At 39.7% G+C, this 23,781-nt stretch overlaps 1 protein-coding gene across 4 annotated transcripts in view; it reads left to right on the top strand.

Annotated features, from left to right (window-relative positions):
* RGS17 (regulator of G protein signaling 17) overlaps positions 1-23,781 on the top strand; it is a 98,517-nt gene that overhangs the window by 48,590 nt on the left and 26,146 nt on the right. For all 4 annotated transcript variants that reach the window (XM_027551893.1, XM_027551892.1, XM_027551895.1 and 1 more), the window contains exon 2: positions 18,146-18,289. In XM_027551893.1, the coding sequence (XP_027407694.1) occupies positions 18,171-18,289 (119 nt within the window). In that variant the 5' untranslated portion in view covers positions 18,146-18,170. The remainder of the gene's footprint in view (positions 1-18,145; positions 18,290-23,781) is intronic.

Raw genomic sequence — 23,781 nt, 5'->3', positions numbered from 1 at the left:
AATAAAAGGTATAACAATAATAACAAAAAGAATGGAGGCATATGAAAGGGATATATACTGAAGGGGGAAAAAGGAGAAAGAAGAGATGAGACAGAAAACAGAGAAATATGATAGATTTAAAACTAACCATGTCAATAATTATTTTAAATTTTAATGGTCTAAACATTCCACTTAGAAGATATCCTCAGGTTGCATAAAAAAGCAAGACTCGGCTATATATATTACCTCAAAACTCTCACTTTAAAGGTACGTGTAGATGAAGAGACAAAGATATACTGTCAAATAAGTAACTATAAGAAATCTATGTTACTATCAGAGACCTAGACTTCAGAATAAAGAGTATAATTGGAAATAAAAAGGGACATTTCATCAAAAAGAAATAACAATGATAAATGTGTATAGCCACAATAAGAAAACTTCACAATACCAAATGGAAACTAATAGAACGGACAGGAGAAAGAAAAAATTGGCAATAATAATTGGAGGTTTCATCAGTCTTCTGTAAGTAATCGGTGGAACAAATAGAAAATTGGAAAGGATATAAAAGACTCTATGGCACTGTCAACCAGTTGAAATTTACAAGCACTGCATTCAAGTGTGGCACAAGGCATATTCTTTTAAAGTACACATGAAATCTTTACCATAGAGCATTTGCGGAACCATAAGTAGTTATTAAATTTAAAAATTAAAGTAAAATTTTAAAATATATACAAAATGTTCTCAGTACAAAGTGGAATTAAATTAGAAATTAACAAAAGAAAAATATCTGAAAAATATTCAAATATTTAGTAATTAACATACTTCTAAACAAACTATGGGTCAAAAAAACACAAGAGAAGTAGGAAATGTTTGGAGCTAAATGAAAATAAAAGCATAATTTTTACAATGCAGCTAAAGCCGTGTATAAGTGAAACGTAACAGCTTTCATTGCTCCTGTTTGAAACATCTCAACTCAGAATTACAGAAGGCAGGTTTGATCCCTGGGTTGGGAAGATCCCCTGGAGTGGGAAATGGCAACTCACCCTAGTATTCTTGCCTGGTGAATTTCATGGACAGAAGAGCCTGGTGGGCTACAGTCCATGGGGTCACAAAAGTCAGACACGACTGAGCAACTAACACTTTGACTATATACACTAATTTCCCTACATACAAACAAATTTCATTCCAAGAGCGGGTTTGTAACTCCCATTTGTTTGTAAGTCCAACAAAGTTAGCCTGGGTACCCAGCTAACACAGTCGGCTATATAATTGTTAGTCACTGAGTCATGTCCTACTCTTTTGAGACCACATATGTACTGGAGAATCCCAGGGACAGGGGAGCCTGGTGGGCTGCCGTCTATGGGGTCGCACAGAGTCGGACACAGCTGAAGCGACTTAGCAGCAGCAGCATGTAAACGTCTTGGCCTTCCCTGATGGCTCAGATGGTAAAGCTTCTGTCTACAATGCAGGAGACCCAGGTTCAATCTCTGGATTGGGAAGATCCTCTGGAGAAGGAAATGGCAATCCACGCCAGTACTCTTGCCTGGAAAATCCCATGGATGGAGGAGTGTGGTAGGCTACAGTCCATGGGGTTGCAAAGAGTCGGACACAACTGAGCGACTTCACTTTCACTTCATGTAAACCTCTTAATTAATTTTATCTATTTCCAAATGGCAATTAATTTCTTCTAATACAATTTAAAAGCATCCTTTTCATTTTTGCTTTATACTAAATTTCTATTTTTTTTTCTCTGTACATGGGATCAGTGTTGAACTAGGTTTACCTGTGAATGACGAATAAGAATGGACTTTACAAAATAACAAATCAAATTATTTTCAGCTTATTTAAAGCTCGGCCACCTAACTTGATCTGTGTAAGTCATCTCAAATACAGCACAGAATGAAATGTACAGATTTGTTTCTTTATATTGTTACTTATTCATCATTTTGTAAATTCATCTAGTTGAAATAATCAGCCCAGTTTTGTTCTTTATTCTGATCGGCATCCAGGGAGGGCAGCTCGTGGTTTCATGCTGAATTGCACTAACAGGGGAACAGATGATGATCTCTGCCTTTCCAAGTCTTTTTCTCTTAACGTGCCTGTGTGCTAAGTCACTTCAGTCATGTCTGACTCTTGGCAACCCTGTGGACTGTAGCGCACCAGGCTTCTCTGTCCATGGGATTCTGCTGGTAAGAATACTGAAATGGGTTGTTGTGCCCTCCTCCAGGTGATCTTCCCAAGCCAGGGATCAAGCCCATGTTTCTTATGTCTCCTGCAGTGGCAGGTGGGTTCTTTACCACTAGTGCTACCTGGGAAGCCCTTTCTCTCTTAACAGTATACTTCAAAAGAAAAGTTCAAAGAGTGGGTCTTAGTTCCTTTCCCAACCTGAGGTTTCCATATGAAAGGCAATCAATAAAATCTATCTTTGATATAAACCATAGATGACTGTCTGTACAGAAATCCTTTTTAAAGTTCTGCCAATGCAATTAATGAGGAGACCAAAGACTGATCACAACATCCAATTAACTAAGCCACAGGAGAAGTTTCTAATAAAGTACATCCTGTTTATAACATCTATATACCTGGCAACCAGGAAGGCAGCCTTTTTCCTCCCAGTTACAGAACTAAGGAGACTTTTTTTTCATTCTACTCCACAGTCGATTCAATATGGTTACTAGAGAACTTCAAGTATTTCTGACATCCATTCTGCTTTAACAGGGAGTTTTGCTGTGCAGAAGCTGTTGAAAGTGAATAGTGTTTTTAACACATTTTATGTGACTAGTTGAAAAAAAGGGCACAGAGCCAAACACAATGAAAGGGATGTATTATTAGTAGAAATGCCACTCATGTTGAATTAATTTGGTCTGTGTGTTAAAACTCAGAAATGCTGACTTGCAAGCAGCAGAACTCTGCTGACTTTTGGCTGTACTATCTGTGTGTCATTGAACAGACAGGAGTAAACTGTTACACAGTAACAATTATACAGAAAATACTATCAGTTTTGGAAATATAAAAAATTGTGTAAATTTGCCTTATACATAGGGGCAGCTCTTTTCTTGAAAATAGCAGAGTTCATTTCCTCCTCAAAAATGTTCTAAATCCTGAAAAAAAATTCCTTCTTTGTATATCTCAAGAATGACATGAAACACTTACGTTAATACACTTATCACAAAATACATCTGAATTCTAACACACCTCTTAAGGTATATCCGAGTTTCACTTCTATCTTACCTTGTTGTATTGTTCATTCACTAAGTCGTGCCCGACTCTTAGCAACCCCATGGTCTGCAGCAGGCCAGGCTTCCCTGTCTTTCACCATCTCCCAGAGTTTGCTCAAACTCCTGTCCATTGAGTTGGTGATGCAATCCAACCATCTCATCCTCTGTCACCCACTTCTCCTCCTGCCCTCAATCTTTCCCAGCAAGATCTGGGTATCATGCTTAGCGAAGATACGTGAACTACTTCAGTGCATTTTCTCATCAGTCAGTCAGTACACAGGATGCATATGAGCCAACAGAGCAACCCCTGCTGGACGACAGCCATCATTTGCCCAATATCTTCCTGCAGCAAAGCTAGTTTTGACATTTGGTCCAGACAGTAAGTGTTAGAACTTTGCTACCCAGTGTGTGGCCACGTGTGATCCATGTGCTAATTTGCAAAACATTTCTTATTGGTTCCCAACAACGTAACTAATGGAATGGAAAGGAAGCATTTAGAAATGTTTACAGCAATTTAACAGAGTGAGTTTATATCTATTAAATCTAATAGTAGGGCTTCCCTGGTGGCTCAGATGGTAACGAATCTGCCTGCAAAGCAGAAAACCCAGGTTCAATCCCTGGGTTGGGAAGATCCCCTGGAGAAGGAAATGGCAACCCACCCCAGTATTCTTGCCTGAAAAATCCCAAGGACAGAGGAGCCTGGTGGGCTACAGTCCATAGGGGTCACAAAGAGTCAGACACGACTGAGAAACTAACACATACACAAATCTAATAGCAGAGACTAATTGGGGCTTGTACAATTTTTTTCATTTTATTATTTATTTTTTATTTTATTTGACAAAAATATTGCTATAAGACTGATTTGAAAATTTAAAAACAGAGTAACAAAACGACAACAACAAAAAACACCCTGGTTCTTTGCCTTCAACAATGTAAGAGTCACTCTTTTTCTTTTTTTTAAATATATTTTTCTTTGATTACGTCAGGCCTTAGTTGTGCCGTGCAGGCTTAGTTGCTCCACCGCGTGTGGGATCACAGTTCCCCAACCAGGATGGAACCCATGTCCCCTGCGTTGCAAGGCAGATTCTTTCCCACTGGACCACCAGGGAAGTCCCGAGGGTCCCTCTTCTAAACCAGAGGATTAGCAAGCTGGGCAAGTGTCACCAATGAAGTGGTAATTATGATGGCAGTGTAACTAGCTGATGATAATTGACTGCTTACTACTGTGTCTATGTTTCTGCTTTGATTCTCTCTCTCTCTCTGTATATGTGTCTGTGTGTGTGTGTGTGAGTATACGTGAAGAAAAGCTATGACAAACATAGAGAGCATATTAAGAAGCAGAGATATCACTTTGCTGACAAAGATCCATGTAGTAAAAGCTATGGTTTTTTCAGTAGTCGTGTACAGATATGAGAGTTGGACCATAAAGAAGACTGAGTGCCTAAGAATTGAGGCTTTCAAATTGTGGTGCTGGAGAAGACTCTTGAGAGTCCCTTGGACTGCAAGGCGATCAAACCAGTCAATCCTACAGGAAATCAACCCTGAATATTCACTGGAAGGACTGATGCTGAAGCTGAAGCTCCAATACTTTGGCCGTCTGATGTGAAGAGCCGACTCATGGAAAAGACCCTGATACTGGGAAAGATTGAGGGCAGGAGAAGAAGTGGGCAACAGAGGATGAGATGATTGGATGGTATCACTGACTCAATGGACATGAGTTTGAGCAAACTTGGGGAGATAGTGAAGGAAACATGGCATGCTGTAGTCCATGGGTGTTGCAAAGAATCAGACACGACTTAGTGACTGAACAATGTTATACTTATATGCATATATATCTTGATGTACATATTAAAATACGTATTATATACATATGTATATATATGCCATCTATGTATATATACCATCTATGTATATATCTGTGTATAGAGAATATTAAATATCTTTATAATAACCCTAGAACTTTGAAGTCAATATCATTTATCATTTATCAAATATCATTTATCAATATCATCTATCATTTATCATTAGTCAATATCGATCTAGACCTGACTCTGATTTGTTCTGGATATTACTGCCAGTGTTCACTTTTTGCCCCAGATTTAGTCTTTGTTAAAAATTAAATTAACAGTTTCTCTCATTACCAGTGCTCTTCCATGGATATATGAGGGTGAAGAATAATTATGGTTCCTCACCTCCCCACCCCCTGCCAAAATAAAACTGTTATTTCTTGTCTCTTTTCTGTATCTCGGAGGGTCCTTGGTGGGCGACTGGGAGTAGCCAGGTCAGGGGCTCCTGAGTAGAGCCTCATCCTTGTACTCAGCCTTTCTAATAGCAGCTGCCCACTCTTCCTGCAATGAGTAAAAATGTTTTGCTGTGTAACTGAAGAGAGCTGATTGAATTGATTCCATCACTTGTGTACTTCCTGGAGGTCAGCGTTCTTATTGAAAAAAAGAAAGACTGAACTGAAATGAACTTTATAATAGGCATCCGTTTGCTGAAATTACTTATATTAAAGACAGTAAAGGGAAGTCATTATTTTGATTAAATAGATGCAGTGTGCTGAGAGTCCCTTGGACAGCAAGGAGATCAAACCAGTCAATCCTAAAGGAAAATCAACCCTGAATATTCATTGAAAGGATTGATGCTGAAGCTCCATTCCTTTGGCCTCCTGACACAAAGAGCTGACTCATTGGAAGATTCCCGGATGCTCAGGAAGATTGAGGGCAGGAGGAGAAGGGAGCGACAGAGGATGAGATGGTTGAATGGCATCACCAACTCAATGGACATGGGTTTGAACAAACTCTGGGAGATAGTGAAGGACAGGAAAGCCTGGAATGCTGTAGCCCATGGGATCACAAAGAGTCAGACACGATTTAGCGACTGAGCAAATGTACTGAAGGGAATGATGACCACAAATCATTCTCTTTGACAAATTTTCACCTTGAGTAGAACACAGACTTTTGAGCAAGTTTACTGGTTACCTGATTATATATTTTAACGTTCTTTTTTAGGTGTTAATGAGTATAAAGCAAAATATACAGAATGTAGCTTCTGGAAGAACAGATAGTATACTACCTCATATGCTGAGTATGTGTGAGTTGACTATTGTTCCATATGGGTGTGTTACGAAATGCAAGAGAGATCAGAGGGAACCCCTGTCGGCTTAGTTGTGGAAAAGAACTTGAATAGCATGCAGAGATATGACATGAAACACAAACATAAATGGGATATATTTTGTATGTTTTAGATCCTTTTGGGAATGCTTCCACATGGTATTAATCTCTATTCTGGTTTAACGTGTTTATATAAACAGTGTCCTATGTTGAATTTCCATAGTAATTATCCCTGCTTGTGTAAGCATCTTAAATAATTGTATGAATAATTTCTGCTCGGAGACACTGTCTCTGGCACACCCTTTTCCCAAATGTTGTGATTTTGTTTTCTGTACTGCGTTCTTTTTTCTTTTCACATTTTCAGTCTTTTTTCCTTTCCTCATGTTAACTTGCTTATCTTCTTTATGTGGATTGAAATAATGAGCATGTCTGCTCTTTGAAAAGCAGTTTGATGAATCTCAAAATGAATATGTCACAAAGAGGAAAGTGCTATCAGTTCTTTCCTAAGTAAACACATTATGACTCCATATTAATCCCTGGTATTTTCTCGAATGGCACAATGACAGTAATAGGCCGTGTTAAGGAGTCGCATCGTCACCAGGCAGTGTTTATGACAGAGTTGCTCTTACTGTGATGTATTTTTGGTCCCATTTCGAAAACATTCACCCTAAGCTAATGCTGCTGTTTTAAACTAAAGCAAAGCCTGAATGAGTCAGGTAAAAATTGGGCCTTTAAAAGTGCTGCTTTGTCTGTATTGGTCTTCTAGACTTTCTGAAATTACCCAGTAATTGAATAACCTTTCCATTCATTTTAACTCTGCAACTCTGGCCTCTGTTAGAGCATCTGCCTACTCACTTGCACTAGAAGAGCCTTTTCTTTCTCTGTTTCACTCATTTAACAAACACTGACGACCTTACTGGTTCTCAAGCTTTTGTGTGTGGTGAAATTCCTGGAAAACATGGTGCTTTTACCACATATCCTTTTGACAATATAAGCATCCAAATAACTAACTTTTGCATGGGCTTCCCTGGTGGCTCAGACAGTAAAGAACCTACTTGCAATGCAGGAGACCAGGGTTCTATCCCTGGGTCGAGGAGGATCCCCTGGAGAAGGAAAGAGCAACCCACTCCAGTATTCTTCCCTGGAGAATCCCATGGACAGAGGAGCCTGGTGGGCTACAGTCCACGGGGTCCCAAAGAGTCAGACACCACTGAGTGACTTTCACTTATATTAGATTCCAAAATACACAAACATGAGCAGGTATCAACATGTGAAGAAGGAAAAAAAGGGATAAACTTTATGAGAGAAATTTTTCCCCATGAAGTTAACTCTTTCGCTAAGAATAAAACAGAGGGTTGGTTCTATGACCTCCATCAGCTCGCAAAATACCAGTTCTTAGTGGAAGCTTAAGACACATGAGTGTTATTTCATGAGTATCAAAAGTACCAAGGTGAATGGTCTGGACTGTGCCCTAAAAGAACTCACAGTCTTGTAAGAAAAGCTCTCAAATGGCAAAGCTCTAAAACAATATGGAATTACAGGTCAGAGAAGTGTAAGCAGTGCCCGGCACGTTCCCACAGGCTGGGAAGTTCTGCAAAGATTCCTGGAGGAAGTACCCCCACCAGGTGCTGGAGATACCAAAAATAGTGAGACCCTTTAGGGTGTCAGAGTCCAGTTCTCATATAAACAGTCTTGTAGACAAGTCATAGCTCAAAGAGGAAGGCACACAGTTCTTTGTGACACTGAGCAGAAAGCACCTGTTGTTGTTCAGTCGCTCAGTCACGTCTGACTCTCTGTGACCCCATGGACTGCAGCACACCAGGCTTCTCTGTCCTTCACTATCTCCCAGAGCTTGCTCAAACTCATGTCCATTGAGTCGGTGATACCATCCAGCCATCTCATCCTCTGGCGTCCCCTTCTCCTCCTGCCTTCAGTCTTTGCCAGCATCAGGGTCTTTTGGGAAGAAAGCCCTAGAGAGAGGAAAACAAGTGAATGAGCCTGACGGGGAGCAGTTGAACGAGGCTTTGGTGATCTTTCCTTCCAGTTGGTGCTTCACTCAAACACACGATGTCTTTCTGACTTTTGTGAATACACTTCCTCTACACGACAACCACGATGCTTCAAGTTCACAGCTTAGTGTGGCCTGAACCAGTGCTTCCCAGGCTCTAAGTACACCCATCATTTGTATCTCCATATTGTTTTGTATTGTTAAAATGCAAAATCAGATCCAGCACATCTGATGTGGGACTTGAAATCCTCTTTCCTAAAAACCTCCCAGGGGGTATGATGCTTCTGGTCCATAGACTACACTTCGAATGATGGCAAGCACCCAAGTTTTAACTCTTTGCATGAAAACCTTGGCAACTGCTAAGTAAATCTCTCATCCTTGCAGTTATATTTTAAAAACCTATCATACAATTTGAAGGAAATCATCAGGAGTATGTTTGTAAACAAATATGAAGACAGTAATTTGTCTAAAGGTAATAAAAGTAGCAGCAATTATTATTATTGTAATTACAGATATGTGTGTGTGTCTCTGTGGGTGCTCAGTCATGTCTGACTCTTTGCGACCCCATGGACTGTAGCCCACTAGGCTCCTCTGTCCATGGAATTTTCCAGGCAAGAATACTAGAGTGAGGTCTCATTTCCTCCTCCAGGGGATCGTCCCCACTAGGGACTGAATCTGCGTCTCCTGCGTTGCAGGCAGATTTTATGCCACTGCAGCACCTGTGAAGTGGGTATGCTCCGTTTTACAAACAGAGGCAGAGATTAAGTACGTTAATGCCATGTAGCCAGCACAGGCAGCTCTTGGTGATTCCAGTCCAGATCTCTTTTACTCCAAAGACGCTATACTCCAAAAATCATAGTCCAAAGAAGAAAATAGAAAGTTGATAGAAGTGCAGAATCACACGAGTAGAAATTGTGATGTTCTGTCAGATGGAAATGACTGAATCTTCTGGGGGACAAAAATTAGCAGCTGAGCTGCACAAGGTGCTGTTTTGGATAGCTCCATCAACTAATGCTTTTCAACGTGTCTGAAAAATGCTCATGAGCTGAAAGAGGAAGGGGACTAACAAGGTTCTGGGTCTCTACTTTAACGGTAGAGGAAAGCCCAGGAGGAAAATTTTTCTAGTCTTTATAGATTTATATGTTATGATACATATTTATGTATTTATAAATATGTATGAAAATATGAACACGAGAGAATTGCTGATTCAACATAATGTGGCATTTAGCAAGCTTTCCTTAGGAAAAGGAATTGAATGGATGGATTCACTGATGGAACTAGATTCTAACTGCCAAGAGTGGACCGAATCCTGTTCCTAGTGATTATTCACTCTGAATGCACGAAGAGTTTACCTCTTGAATGTTTCATTTAATGTAATCATAAAATGGTGATTTTTCCAAATGGTGAGTTTTGAAAAAAGCATACCCAAAACTCTCCCCTCCTCAAAAAAGGGGGAAAAGCTGTTTTGGATACCACCCTTTTTAGAAGAATAAGTCGTGAAACAGGAGGTGTCACTGAAAGTTTGCTCCATTACATAAATATATGCCGGCTTAGCTGAAGCAGGGTAGTTATCAGAAGTTTTAAATTGAGGAGTGGGTTGTTTTCCTTCACAGGGAAAATATATCACGACTAGGAATAAATATGGTGAATTGCTTCTTGTCCGCCCTCATGCTAAAAAGGGCCTCACAAATTTGGCTTATTTAGCAAATACCTTTTTGGGGCTCAACACTGAATCAACAACTATATGACAAAACGGAATGCTTTCACTAAACATGACAAGACGGCTTCAATTATAATGAAGTGTGATTGAGGGGTAAGGAGTTGATTGTGGATACTATGAGTCACTTCAGACTCAGTTCATTTACATGTGATAAAAATTACAGTGTTCGTGGTGAAGTGAAAATTCAAACCATTAGTTTTCTTTCTTCACTGAGTAAGCCTTTGTGTAGATCTCTGATCTAGGAAAAGTCTAACCAGTGGACACAAGAACAGTACAATCTGCCCTGTATAAAGTGGAGTGATCTGTCAGTAGGAAGGAAGTGATAGAAATCTTCAGCATCTGTAGCCTGAAAATATTTACCACACCAGCTTGTTGGTGACATTATGTACAATGCTCTCAAGCATTGGACTTGAGTACAACATACTTAAGTAAGGACTTATGTACTTACTGTATGTATGATGGTTTTTTCCCAAGTATTTTAAATTTTCAATCCACTTAACCCTTATAGCAGTAATGATATACTGATATGTTCTGTAATTATCAATAAGTATCTTCAGATATGGACATTGGACACAAAGAGATTAAATAACTATCCAAAGGGCGTACAGTTGATGACAAGAGGGAAGATCTGGACACAGCCCAACTCCAAAGATGGTTTAATCCCCATATTGTACTGCAACTTAGCAGGAGGGATGGAGGATATTGTCATTTGTATATTTCTAAGTTTGGGTGGACTCTGGGAGTCGGTGATGGACAGGGAGGCCTGGAGTGCTGCGGTTCATGGGGTTGCAAAGAGTTGGACACAACTGAGCGACTGAACTGAACTGAACTGAAGTTTTATATGGGCTTCCCTGGTGGGTCAGACAGTAAACCCACCTGCAAGGCAGGAGACCCAGCTTCAATTCCTGAGTCGTGTTCCTACGATAAGATATGAATGTTTCTAAGAGGATAAAATACACATTTTTATTTTATTTTACTTTATTGTGTTGTATTTTTATTGTAAAAAATCCACTGTTTTTTATTGACATATAGCTTATACAATATCATGAGCATCTGCTGTTGACAGAAAACACTGCTAAATTCCAGGAAAACCAATATATATTAAATATATTTTTCTCTCCTTCCCCATAAGAGTTTTATAATTCAATTGGGAAACAATATATAAGCAAAAATGATAAAGAATAACATCAGGGCATACTCAAGAATTGACATTGCTATCTACAAGAGAACAAATTTAAAAGAAAAACAGTTCTTCTTCTCCCTCCCAACTGTATTTTCAAAGACAGTTCTCAGCTTGGGCAGCCCATTTTAAGAATAACAACTTTAGAACTAAGAACATTTTTCTCAGTCTAACGATCCATGTAAACTTAAGGCCCCTGTACATCAACCTCTTTCAGAATGTCCAGCCTTAGCTTGAATAAGTTCAAGAACGCTTGACTTGATACTAACCTCACAGGTAAATTAAGGTTTTAACCTGAATATCAGACAGACTTTCTATTTATGAAAGCAAGTCTCTTTCGGTTGCTTCTATTTATCAATCCATCTTCTAACATTAGGGATCTTACAAGCAGATGGACATTTTCTTCTACTGGATGTTACTTCAAATACTAGGTAATTTTGATTCTGATTATCTGAATCTTCTTTAAATACTTATGTTCTAAGTGTAATATTCTCATGAGATTTTTTTTAAGTTTTTTTTTTAACTTTCCTGATTTTCTGAGCAAATTCCACTTTCCTTCCTAAGTTGTGGGGGCCAAAATTGAACGTAATCATTTAACCAGCCCAGAGAAGACCTATCACCAGTTTGTATTACAAACCATATTCTTATTAATGCATTCTAAATGATTTTGTTTATATCATACTGTTGATTAATAATGAATTTATTGTCCAATAAATTACCTTGTTATGGTCCTATTAAGCCATGTTTCTCCCATCCTTGTCATATGCAGCTTTTTAGATGCTTGTATTTATCCTTTTAAATTTTATATTGTTTTATTTGACTCTTTATTCAAACTGTAAAGATGTTCTTTAAACTGAGATATAATTGACATATAACAATATTAATTTAAGGTGTAAAGTGTGTTGATCAGATGCATTTATATATTGCAATATGACTACCTCAGTAGTATTAGCTGACACCTTCATCCCATCACATAATTGCCATTTTTTTTATGGTGAAAATATTTAAGATCAAGTCTCTTCATCATCATCAGTCGCTCAGTGGTGTCTGACTCTTTGTGACCCCATGGACTGCAGCACACCAGGTTTCCTGTCCTTCACCATCTCCTGGAGTTTGATCAAACCTCATGTCCAGTGAGTCAGTGACGCCATCCAAACATCTCATCCTCAGGTCTGTTAACAATTTCAAAATAGGCAATATAGTAGTGTTAATTATAATCACAGTGCCATGCATTAGCTCTTCATCTTCTATGAATAAGAAGAACTGATTCATCTTCTAACTTCAAGTTTGTGCCCTCTGATCCACATCTTCCCAGTTCCCCCACACCCTAGTTTCTGGTACCTATGATTTTATTCTCGGTTTTTATGAATTCAACTTTTTTTAATTCTACATATAAGTAATGCATGCCTGCTCAGTTGCTCAGCCCTGTCCAACTCTTTGTGACCCCATGGACTATACCCCACCAGGCTCCTCTGTCCATAAAAGTTTCCAACAAGAGTACTGGAGTGGGTTGCCGTTTCCTCCTCCAGGGTATGTTCCCGACCTGGGGATCAAACTCGTGTCTCTTGCCTCTCCTGCACTGACAGACAGATTGTTACCACTGAACCACCTGGGAAGCCCACATATAAGTGATGTCATACAATATTTGTTCTCTGTCTGCTTTATCACCGTTAACATAATGCCCTCAAGAACTATCCATGAATAATATTCCATTGTTTGTATGTGTATATGTATATCACATTATTCATTCATCCATCGATGGACACTTAGGTCATCTCCATATCCTGGCTTTTGTGAATAATGCTTCAAAACATGGGAATGCAAGTATCTTTTTGATATCCAGTTTTCATTTCCTTTGGACATATATTCAGAAGTGGGATTGCTGTATCGTGTGGTTATCTTTTAATTTTTTTAGGAACCTCCATATTGTTTTCCTTAGTGGCTGAACCAATTTACATTCCCACCAGTATTGCAAAGGGTTCCCTTTCCTCTACATTTTTGGACAGTACTTGTTCTCACTCGTCTTTTTGATGATAACCCTTCTAACAAGTGTCTGGTGATAATCTCGTTGTGGCTTAGATTTGCACTCCCCTGATGACTAGTGAGGCTGAGCATCTTGCCATCTGTTTGGCCATTTGTCTGCCTCCTTTGGAAAAATGTCTGTTCAATTCCTCTGCCCATTTTCAAATCATATTTTTTTGTCTTTTTGTTATTGAATGGTAGGAATTCTTTGTATATTTTGCAAATTAACCTTTTATCAGACATATGTTCTCGGTCGCTCAGTCATGTCTGACTCTTTGCCACCCTATGGACCAGCCCACCAGGCTCCTCTGTCCATGGGATTTTCCTGGCAAGAACACTGGAGTGGGTTGCCATTTCCTCCTCCAGGGATCTTGACCCAGGGATCGAACCCACAACTCCTGTGACCCCTGCCTTGCTGGTGGGGTCTTTATCACTGAGTCAATCTAAAGGATGGGGGAAATATTTGGGGACCATATCAGACCTGTTGTCCCCAAGTACTTCCCTCATTCTGTAGACTGACTTTCATTTTGATGTGCAGAGCTTTTTGTTTTGCTGTAGTTCTGCATGTTGAATTTTGATTTTTTTTGCATAAAGATGGTTTTGATCATTGCATCTCATCCAGAAAAAATGGAAGGAGCTACATGGGATAAAATTGTATACAACTGGAGTGAGATCAGAATTTTCTCTTCATTTCTTGGAAGATACAATTAATTCACAACAGAAGGAAAGCCCTCTCTGATCACAATATAGATGTATGGGTTTTCCTGGTTAATAAATTTTCCTAAGCCGTGGAGGGGGAAATGAAGATGCTGGAGCCATTAATCTTATTCCATAACAGCATTTGCAGAACCTCAGTGAGAACTAAATGAAGTATTTCTGTTTTTTAATTTGTTTATTTACTTTTGGCCGTGCTGGGTCTCTGTTGCTGCATGGGCTTTCTCTTATTGCAGAGAGCAGGGCTTTCTCTTATTGCAGAGTACAACTACTCTGTAGTTGTACGCGGGCTTCTCATTGCAGTGGCTTCTCTTGTTGCTGAGCTTAAGGGCCCGAGGGCTTGAATATTTGTGGCTCCTGGGCTCTAGAGCACAAGCTCAGCAGTTGTGGCACACAGGCTCAGTTGCTCTGCATGTATTATCGTCCCAGACCAGGGATGAAAACCATGTCTTCTGCATTGTCAGGCAGATTCTTTACCACTGAGCTACCAGGAAAGCCCTAAATGAAATGTTTTCAAGTTGGCCAGTGTGAGGGGAGCAATCTGAGATGCCACCACACCTGCTCCCAGCCCTGCTCTGCCCCTGGATCCTGCATCCTCCTGGGGCTGCACATTTCACAAAGCCTGAAGTCCCAGTTCGGTGCACAGGTGCGTTCTTGTAAAGGAGAATTTCTCCTACTTCATTCTCCTCTATCTTTGAAAGTAAGTGATCTCTTGACAGTCTTTCTCCCTATGGGGTTGAAGAGAAGGAAGAAGGATTGACCTCCACATATTCAAAAGTATTTGACAGTTTCAGTCCATAGATATGATCATTTTGCAAAACGTTTTTTTTTCTTTCTTCACTTGTATAACATTAATAAGACTTATTTTGCTTAAAACTTGATTGGTGAACTCAAAGAAAAATATAACAGACATACAAATTTTTCTTTCTTTCTTTATAGGTAAACCACAGTGAATTACCTTTAGCATCACTGTTTATCATGGCACACAGGAAGCAAATGCAACTAAGCGTTTTTTTTTCTGATATTTCATTGTTAGCATAAAGAAATGCAATAGATTTCTGCATGTTAACCTTGTATCCTGCTGTGTGCTGTGTTGTGCTTAGTTGCGCGGCCGTGTCCGACTCTTTGCAGCACTATGGACTGTAGTCCGCCAGGCTCCTCTGTCCATGGGGATTCTCCATGCAAGAATACTGGAGTGGGCTGCCATGCCCTCCAGGGGATCTTCCCATCCCAGGAATCAAACCCAGGTCTCCCGCATTCCAGGCAGATTCTTACCTTGCTGAATTTACTTATTAGTTCTGGTAGTTTTCATGTGTAGTCAATTTTACCTCTTCCCTTCCAATTTGGATTTCATTTTTTGGTTGCCCTGGGTCTTCGTTGCTGCCCAGGCTGTCTCGCCAGTTGTGGTGAGTGAGGGCTTCTCTTTGTTGCAATGCACGGGCTCTAGACACACTTCAGTAATTGCAGCACACGGACTCAGGAGTTGTGGCTCACAGACTTTAGAGCACAGGCTCAATAATTGTGGAGCACAGACTCAGTAGTTGCGGCGCATGGGCTCAGTTGCTCCATGTCATGTGGAATCTTCCCAGATCAGGGATCGAATCCATGTTCCCTGCATTGGCAGGCAAATGCTTAATCCCTGGACCACCAGGTCAGTCCCCGATTTTGGTCTTTTATTTTTCTTGTCTGATTGCTGTGGCTATTCTTCTGTCAGTCCTTGCTACTCCTCTGTGGGTAATTCAGCTGATATCTTTATCTTAGAGTTCTGTGATTATATTTTAATGCATATATGTATGGATTTTATTAATCCTGCTAAAGCATGTGGTATGCTCTTTCATCGTAAGTCTTTTTGGTTTTGTTTTTTTGTTTTTTCTTCCAATAAAGCTTCCTGGAAAATACTTCCCTGACAGTCTGTTAATTCTTTGCTTATGATAAAAATCTTGTTGGACACATACAGGAATCTTTCAGTGTTACTGCTATAGTTGTCTCAATTCCCTTTTATATGTTTCAACTTTTCTCTTTGTTGAATTCTGAGTACAGTCCTTGATACTTATTCTTCTGGGGGTTGCTATGGGAAGAGATTATTTCATTTGAATCTTTTTAATGGCTATGTTGTTTGTTTCTCCATTTTCTATTTTATCTGTTCTTGTTTCATTTTTGCCTATATTTGTTTTTATAATTTCTTGTTCTCTTACGTGAACAGTTTTTTCCTTTGTCATATTGTTTATGTTAAATATATGCTCATTAAACTAATTTTAGACGATTCTATTATTCGCATTTGATCAGGAGTGTAGTCATCTCATGATTGTTGAGTGACTTTCTGGTTTTAGTGTTCATTGGATTTTGTGCTTTCACTAAGAGGTGTATTCCTCACTCTCACTCTTTATAATGCTTCTCAGTTATCTCCTATACTCCCTCAAGACCTTCAGGTCCAAAGTAGCTCTTTCATTGGCATCTCAGGATTTTCTCTCATCCAGGAATGGTTTTGGAGATATCCTTAACCCGCTCACAGAACCTGTGGGCTGCTTGGCCTGGGTCAGGTCGGGGGGCTCTCTGTGCATCCTCTCACTCCGGGCACTAGCTACCCTTGATAGTACAGATCGTTTTTTTAGCATCTTTTTATGAGTGACAGAACCACCACCCCCTGATTTTGTTCAGGTGACCTGAACTCTGGCCTTCCACTGCTCACAGTGGAGCATTTTTTACCCCAGTAGAATATGGAGCCTTTGCTGCTTTCTGTTCCCGTAGTTGAATTACAGAGTTACTGTGACTTTACCCCTGTTTATCCACCACTGTGGTTTTCTGGTCTGTTTCTGGTCTAAGGAGAGGGTTGCTCTTGAGAAAGTAGCACTGGCATATATACACTATCATGTTTAAAATAGGTAACTAGCAGGAAGCTACTGTAACACAGGGAGCCCAGCCTGGTGCTCTGAGATAACCTAGAGGGGGTGGGGTGGGGAGGGGGAGACTCCAGAGGGAAGGGATATCTGTATCTGTATATCGATATAACTTATTCATATTGATGTATGACAAAGACTATCAGAACATTGTAAAACAATTATCCTCCAGTAAAACATAATAAAATAAAAAAAAGAATATGGTATTTTTTTAAGTATCATTGTATCCAGAGCTGAAAATGTTTTTTAAAGCGTGAGATCACAAAGCTAAAAATTCCAAAGTACTTTATGTTATTAACAAATATTGCTTACAGTCATACATATGATAATATATATGTGTGGTTTACATACATTACATATTAGTGAAAATATTATTCAGTAGAATCATTCCCTTTTCTAGAAGTTTATGCTATCTTTTATTTTAGTCTAATAAAATAAAACTTTATTTTTTATCATAAATAACTTTTGGATTAGAGTTGGTCTTATAAATATGTGGCAACTCACTTGGCTTATAAATATGTGGCCACTCACCCTACCAGTAAGGTCACTGGTAGGACGGTCTGTACCCCAGCATTTTTTTATCTGCCATGATATATAAATTCCACTAAAATGATTCTTGTGGGTTTGATAACTTTTTATTTTTCCACAAGTATCTACTAAATGAACATAAATTTTGAGTGCTGGAGGAAAGGGAGCTGATGCATTTGCAACAGGGACACCTACCAGAGTAAGGAATTTTGCCAATGTTATCAAGTCCTGGGACGGTGAGCCAGAAGTGCCACAAAGGAGTTTGTATGTTTTAAAAAGAGATGAGAAAAAAATAAAAGGTCAGAGAGGGCTAAAATCAAACTGTTCTTCTTCACTATGTTATAGAGTTAGAAACCGTGCAGCGATGATTCGTAAACTTATAACCTTAGTGTAAACGTCAGTGGAGAAAACACTCACACCCACTATAACCATGTAAAGGTGTCCATAAAGGAAAGCAGGTGTAGTCATCTTTGAGTAAAGAAGGAAGTGAAAACACATTTTCAAACCTTATCATATTTACCTTCCCAACCGATTCTGATTACGTGGCAACACTTACTGTGATTGTGTGCGGCCGATAGTGGTAGTTTTTAGAATTTTGCCTAAAAAAACTTCTGGAGAATTGGCAACTTGACTGCTAAAGCTTATTCGTGTTTACCTTTTCTCAAATTGTCTTCTCCCCAACCCCTTAACTAAAGTATGCTTCCTTCCGCAGAGGCAATTTACCCTCGTAATGTTTTCCAATCTCATGTTTTCTCTCTTCTTTCAGCCACCTGGGCACTGCAGTAGCTGAAATGCGAAAAAGGCAGCAGTCACAGAATGAAGAAACACCTGCTGTGTCTCAGGCACCTGGAAACCAGAGACCCAACAACACGTGTTGCTTTTGTTGGTGCTGTTGCTGCAGCTGCTCCTGGTACGTCCTCTTATCTGTGTGATACCACACCTGAGCTGCGTCATAACTGGCGTGAACATGCGTGTCAGCTCTTGGAACCATAGAAACTTGTCGATCTGTCTTTTTATTCCCTTTACAAGCAGCAGTTATTGGAGATGTTCATTGGTTTAATGCACACCTTTCCCTAAGCAAAATATAATACTTCCTCAGAATCTACACTGAAATTGGTAGGAAAGAATGAAAAATTGTTTTGTATCATGACTTTTTCCACCCATGCTTCTTAAAGGTATGAGTAAAAATAAGATTTGCAGCTATGTATTTGTTGAACAGCAGACAGCATTCTCCCATAATAGAAGGTGCAAGAACACTAAAGTAATCTCTAGCAGTATTGAATTCCATGTAGTGTTTTAGTTCTATGTTCTTTCATGAGAGATTGACTGTTCTGTCACAGATTTGAGTGGCAGCCTCAGCCACAGACTCCTAAAAAGGATAAAGAAGTGCCACAGACTCACGCCCACAAATCTAAAAGGCCAGGGGCTATGATGGGTATGAAGGTCAAGCCAGTTGGTTAAAAACTCTGAACTTAGAGCCGGAGAACCTGCTACCGATGCAGTGTTGTCACTGACAGCTTCTTTGACATTAAAGTTGTAATCTCTGGTTTGTGGTTTCCTCACTAGAAAAGTGATGGAGAGTTACAGTTGATTCTCAAGGTACTGGCTAGTGCTAAATGTCCATGATTCGGGCACTTCAGAAAACCTGTTTCCATTCCAAATCCACAAAGTGCCTTCAAATAAGAAAATCAGTGGGACCCAGAATTCCGAGATTTACAAAGATGACATCCCTTGGGAGGTTGGAGGGGCCAAACTAAACTTAATGAAATTTCCGTAGAACTGCACGTTTCAGGGTCCTGTAAGATCCAATTCATAGGTGGATCTTCTTGGTTAGCAATGGTCCGTTGGATCTCCCCAACCTGTTTCAAAACCATAAAGCACATGTGCCCACATGTACACCCATGGCTGATTCATGTCAATGTATGGCAAAACCCACTACAATATTGTAAATTAATTAGCCTCCAATTAAAATAAATAAATTTTTTTAAAAAACATAAAGCAATGCCCAGCTGCTGGAGTCATCTTCCTGTGCATGATCGCTACAGTTTCCCAACATCCTTGGAGGTTGGTCCTGTGATCTAGTGGCATTATCACAGTGACCAAAACAGAAGATGAAACGTGATGCTCCAGTGGCAGCCTTGGTGTTGAACACACTCTCAGCTCTCTAGGAGACTTCATTGTCAGAGAACTATCCCATACTGCAGCAATCTAGAAGGTTTAAAATAGTTTTTATAAAGATCAAAATTGCTTCCCAGATGATGGTTCCTTGTTGGGAAAAGTCATGCTATGATTCCTTTCTCTTTCAACCTTAAGCCGTAAATTAAGTATTTCAGATGGAAGAAAGAGAGTTCTAGAAGAGGAAAGTATTTCAGTGCGATTGTGTAAATTTTTTTTTGTCTCATTCTTCAGGAGATCATCTAGCTCTGGCCTTAATCCATGAATTATAGGGGAACAACTTTATATGGTGGTTCTGAAGTCAGACTTGTTGTTGTTCAGTCACTCAGTCATGTTCAACTCTTTGTGACCCTATGAACTGCAGCACACCAGACTCCCCTGTCCTTCACTATCTCCTAGTTGGCTCAAACTCATGTCCATTGAGTCGGTGATGCCATCCAACCATCTCATCCTCTATCGTCCCCTTCTCCTCCTTCTCTCAATCTTCCCCATCATCAGGGTCTTTTCCAGTGAGTTGGCTCATTGTATCAGGTGACCAAGGTATTAGAGCTTCAGCTTCAGCATCAGTCCTTCCAATGAATATTCAAGATTGATTTCCTTTAGGATTGACTAGTTTGATCTTTTTGCTGTCCAAGGGACTCTCAAGAGTCTTCTTTAGCACCACAGTTCAAAAGCATCAAGTCAGACTGCCTGGGTTCAGACTCTTCATCTGTCACTGTCTGTTTGACCTTCAACAAGTTGCTCAGTGTCTTCAGATTTCTCATCTATCAGATGACAGTGATAAGAATCCCTACGTAATAAGGTCGTTTTAAACATTCAATGAGATAAAACACATACTAGCTGAGAACAGCGCCTGACCCATAGTGTGCATTTAATAAGAGTTGGTTACTGGGCTATGGAACATTTCATATGGGAAAAATAAAAACTCTTTAAAGAAGACCTAGCTTCAAATATGGAGAAGGAAATGGAAACCCACTCCAGTGTTCTTGCCTTGAGAATCCCAGGGACGGGGGAGCCTGGTGGGCTCCCTATGAGTCTATGGGGTCGCATAGAGTTGGACACGACTGAAGCGACTTAGCAGTAGCAGCTTCAAATAATGCATATTTTTTTTTAAATGTCAGCTTGTGGATATAATAAAAAAAATTATTTTGGAAAGTAAGACTGTTTTACTTTAAAGTCTGTATAAAACATTGCAAATATTTTGTTACATCCTGTTAAGAATTAGACTTCTATTTCTCACTTGCTCTATGCCATGTTCCAGTAATTAGGATATGAGTGTATTTGCCTGCAGGAACTCATTTCTGAATTGCTTCAGGATTAAAATAACAAACACTGAAGTTTTGTTGTGTAATCTTTGTTGTCAAACAGATGTTTCGTGCAGTTTGCTTTTATCTGTCCTTCAGATATTTAGCAAGACTTGCTTTTATTAATTCTTCAGGTGCACATTAAGCACAATAGTCAATGAGAGCTTGTGAGCCTCAGATTGTCTCAGAACACAGTGGATGGAGAACAAATTAGCTTTTGGAAGCTGCAATAACTCTCCACACCTCTAGGGTGACAAGTATTGGGTTGGCCAAAAAGTTCTTTTGGGTTTTTACAGATAACCGGAGTGATCTTTTGGCCAACCTGCTATTTGGACCCTAAACATATGGTGCCTTGGATGAGCGTTGTATTAGTTTTAGACAAGAGAGCATTGTTGTCAAGAACTGTATTTGCTATGAGTGAGTCGTGGATACCCAAGTCTAGGTCGTAAAATGCACAATCCATAAGCATACAAGTCTTCTTTTTTTGATAAATAGTATGTAATCGCTCTCAGCCTTTTGGCTAAGATCAAGGTAGTATGGAGGCTTCCCAGGTGACACAGTGGTAAAGAATTTACCTGTCAATGCAAGAGACACAGGTTAATTCCCTACGTCAGGAAGATCCCCTGGAGTAGGAAATGACAACTCACTCCAACAGCAAACGCCAACCCACTCCAGTACTCTTGCCTAAAATATTCCACGGACAGAAGAGCCTGGTGGGCTACAGTCCATGGGGTCACAAAGAGTCAGATACGACTGAGCGACTGAGCTCACACAGGTAGTTTCTAATGTAAGCAACTATTTAAAAACAAAAAAACCCGATAAGTTGGATGCTAATTGGGACTGTTAACTCTTCATAAATGGAGATGTCCTTTACCCATCCATTCTTTAAATATCATAACTTTTATACTTTGAGTTTAGGGCAAGAAATTGTCAAAGCTTATTAGAGAGGGAAAATAGAAAGAAGTGTTCTTCAAATTTTCCAGGCTAGGTCAAAGGAGTAGAACAAAAAGAAACACTAAAAAATGTAATTTAGGTACAAAAAAGTTAGAAATCAAAGTCTGACGTAACCGTCATTCTTAAGTAGGAACAGTTGTCATGTAGCTGATTTTACCTCCTTTTAAGGAAATAGAGTGCCAAGAAAATCAATTTCTCTGTCTAGTAATAAATATAAATACCTCACTGGAGCCTCCCATGTTATAGCTTTTTGAAACAACTTAGTATTTTCCTCAGATTTGCATTTCTCTTTCGCGTTTCATCGTCAGCTCCTCTCTCGTGCTTAAATTTATTTCTGTCCTTATAAATTACCACTATGGTTTGTTTGGGGCAATGATAAAGAGAATAAATACATAACTACTGAATATTCCCATATTTTCCTTCAAAAATCTCAACAGTTAGGACTTCTTCACGATGTCCTCTGTCCTTGTCAAAGAACCACTTCAGTTCCTTCCCCAAGTCCATCTATCTCTCTCTTCTCCCCAGTGCCCTTCATTTCAAGAAGAGAAAGCAAAGGAATGGGGTTTAGCCTCTTTAAGCTTTGTTACACAAGTAAGTCACGGATGTCCGAGTCTTGGCCATCAAGCAGACGGCCTATAGACTTGCAAGCCCTTCTGCAGAGGGGACCAAGCTGTTCCTGACCAGGACGGTGTTGTCAAGACCACACGTCTAGAGGTTCAGGTTTGTCAAAATAATGTTTCCCCTTAGATCAGGATTCAAAAAAGCAACCTGCCTCTTCAGGTAGCTAACCCCCTTCCCTCTTCTCTATGAGAAAGAATGCTTTTAAAGATGTGGGCTCATTACAAAACCACTCACAGTGTGAATCCATGAGATCATTCAGACACCTGTGAAAGCGTGTTGCATCGTGCTAACAAGGTGCCTCAAAAAGGAGGTAGAAAGGGAGAGATTTCAGAATGCACTGCGAGCTTAAACCTAATTTCCAAATTGTTCCATGAACTCTCACCTAACTTCAGAGGCTACACTAAAATAACCCAGACTGGTGTTTTTTTTTTTTTTTTTTTTCAAGGAAGTCTCGAGGTACTAATCCACTTCTGTTTTAATTCTCCATTACTCCTGGGGGTGTCCTAGCAAGCAACACTGATTTCTGTGTTTACTCATAAAAGATGAGAACTCCACAGATTTCAGATACCATGTGTCCAGAATGTTCCATTGACTCCTCCTGCTGCTGTGTGATAGTGAGATGATGATTCTGGGGGGTTTGGGTGGGGAGTGTCACTGGCTACGGTCCCAAGCTCCCCACTGGCAGTATCCAAGGGAGTGGTTCTCTATTTAGCTTTTTCACTCATCAGATTAAGATACAGGATTTTGTTTGAAAGAAAAACGGCCCTGCTAAAAGCTAGTATTTGGAACATTCTATGTCTGATTTGACAGATAAGGCAACTGAAGACTTGCCTGCTGTTATTAAGCTCCTTAAGGACAGTAGGGGGATTAAAATGCAAGTCTCTTAGTATCCCAATGCATTGTTTTGTCCACTATAAGATGACACTTCCATACTTTTCATTTACAGGCTGGATATGAACCGTTTCCAAAGCTTTTTACTTTGTAAACTCTTCAAGAACTATATTAACTAAGACTTGTCAAATGAAGTTCACAGTCCCATGCGCTCCTGGGTACTGCCTGCAGTATTTGGTCCACTGCACTGGATGGTCTGCATCCTTCTCAGGAGAAACTGGTCAAGAGATGAATGAGTTAAATAGCCTTGTGCAAGTTAAAATTATATCCCATTTGACACATTGGTTTCCAGACCATGGAACAGATCTGACTAAGTCAACCTTAAACACTTCATCAGCATACTTTTGGTCACCCCTCCCTCCATTTTTAACAAGTACCACAGCCTGTATAATTCAAAACAGTGCAAAAATAATGTCCTATTTTATCCTCTGACGCTGTCACACGTTAGCTCTTTGCC

The sequence above is a fragment of the Bos indicus x Bos taurus genome, chromosome 9 (assembly GCF_003369695.1).
Source record: "Bos indicus x Bos taurus breed Angus x Brahman F1 hybrid chromosome 9, Bos_hybrid_MaternalHap_v2.0, whole genome shotgun sequence".
In the NCBI taxonomy this organism is placed as follows: domain Eukaryota; kingdom Metazoa; phylum Chordata; class Mammalia; order Artiodactyla; family Bovidae; genus Bos; species Bos indicus x Bos taurus.
This window is presented reverse-complemented; position numbering and strand designations above follow the sequence as displayed.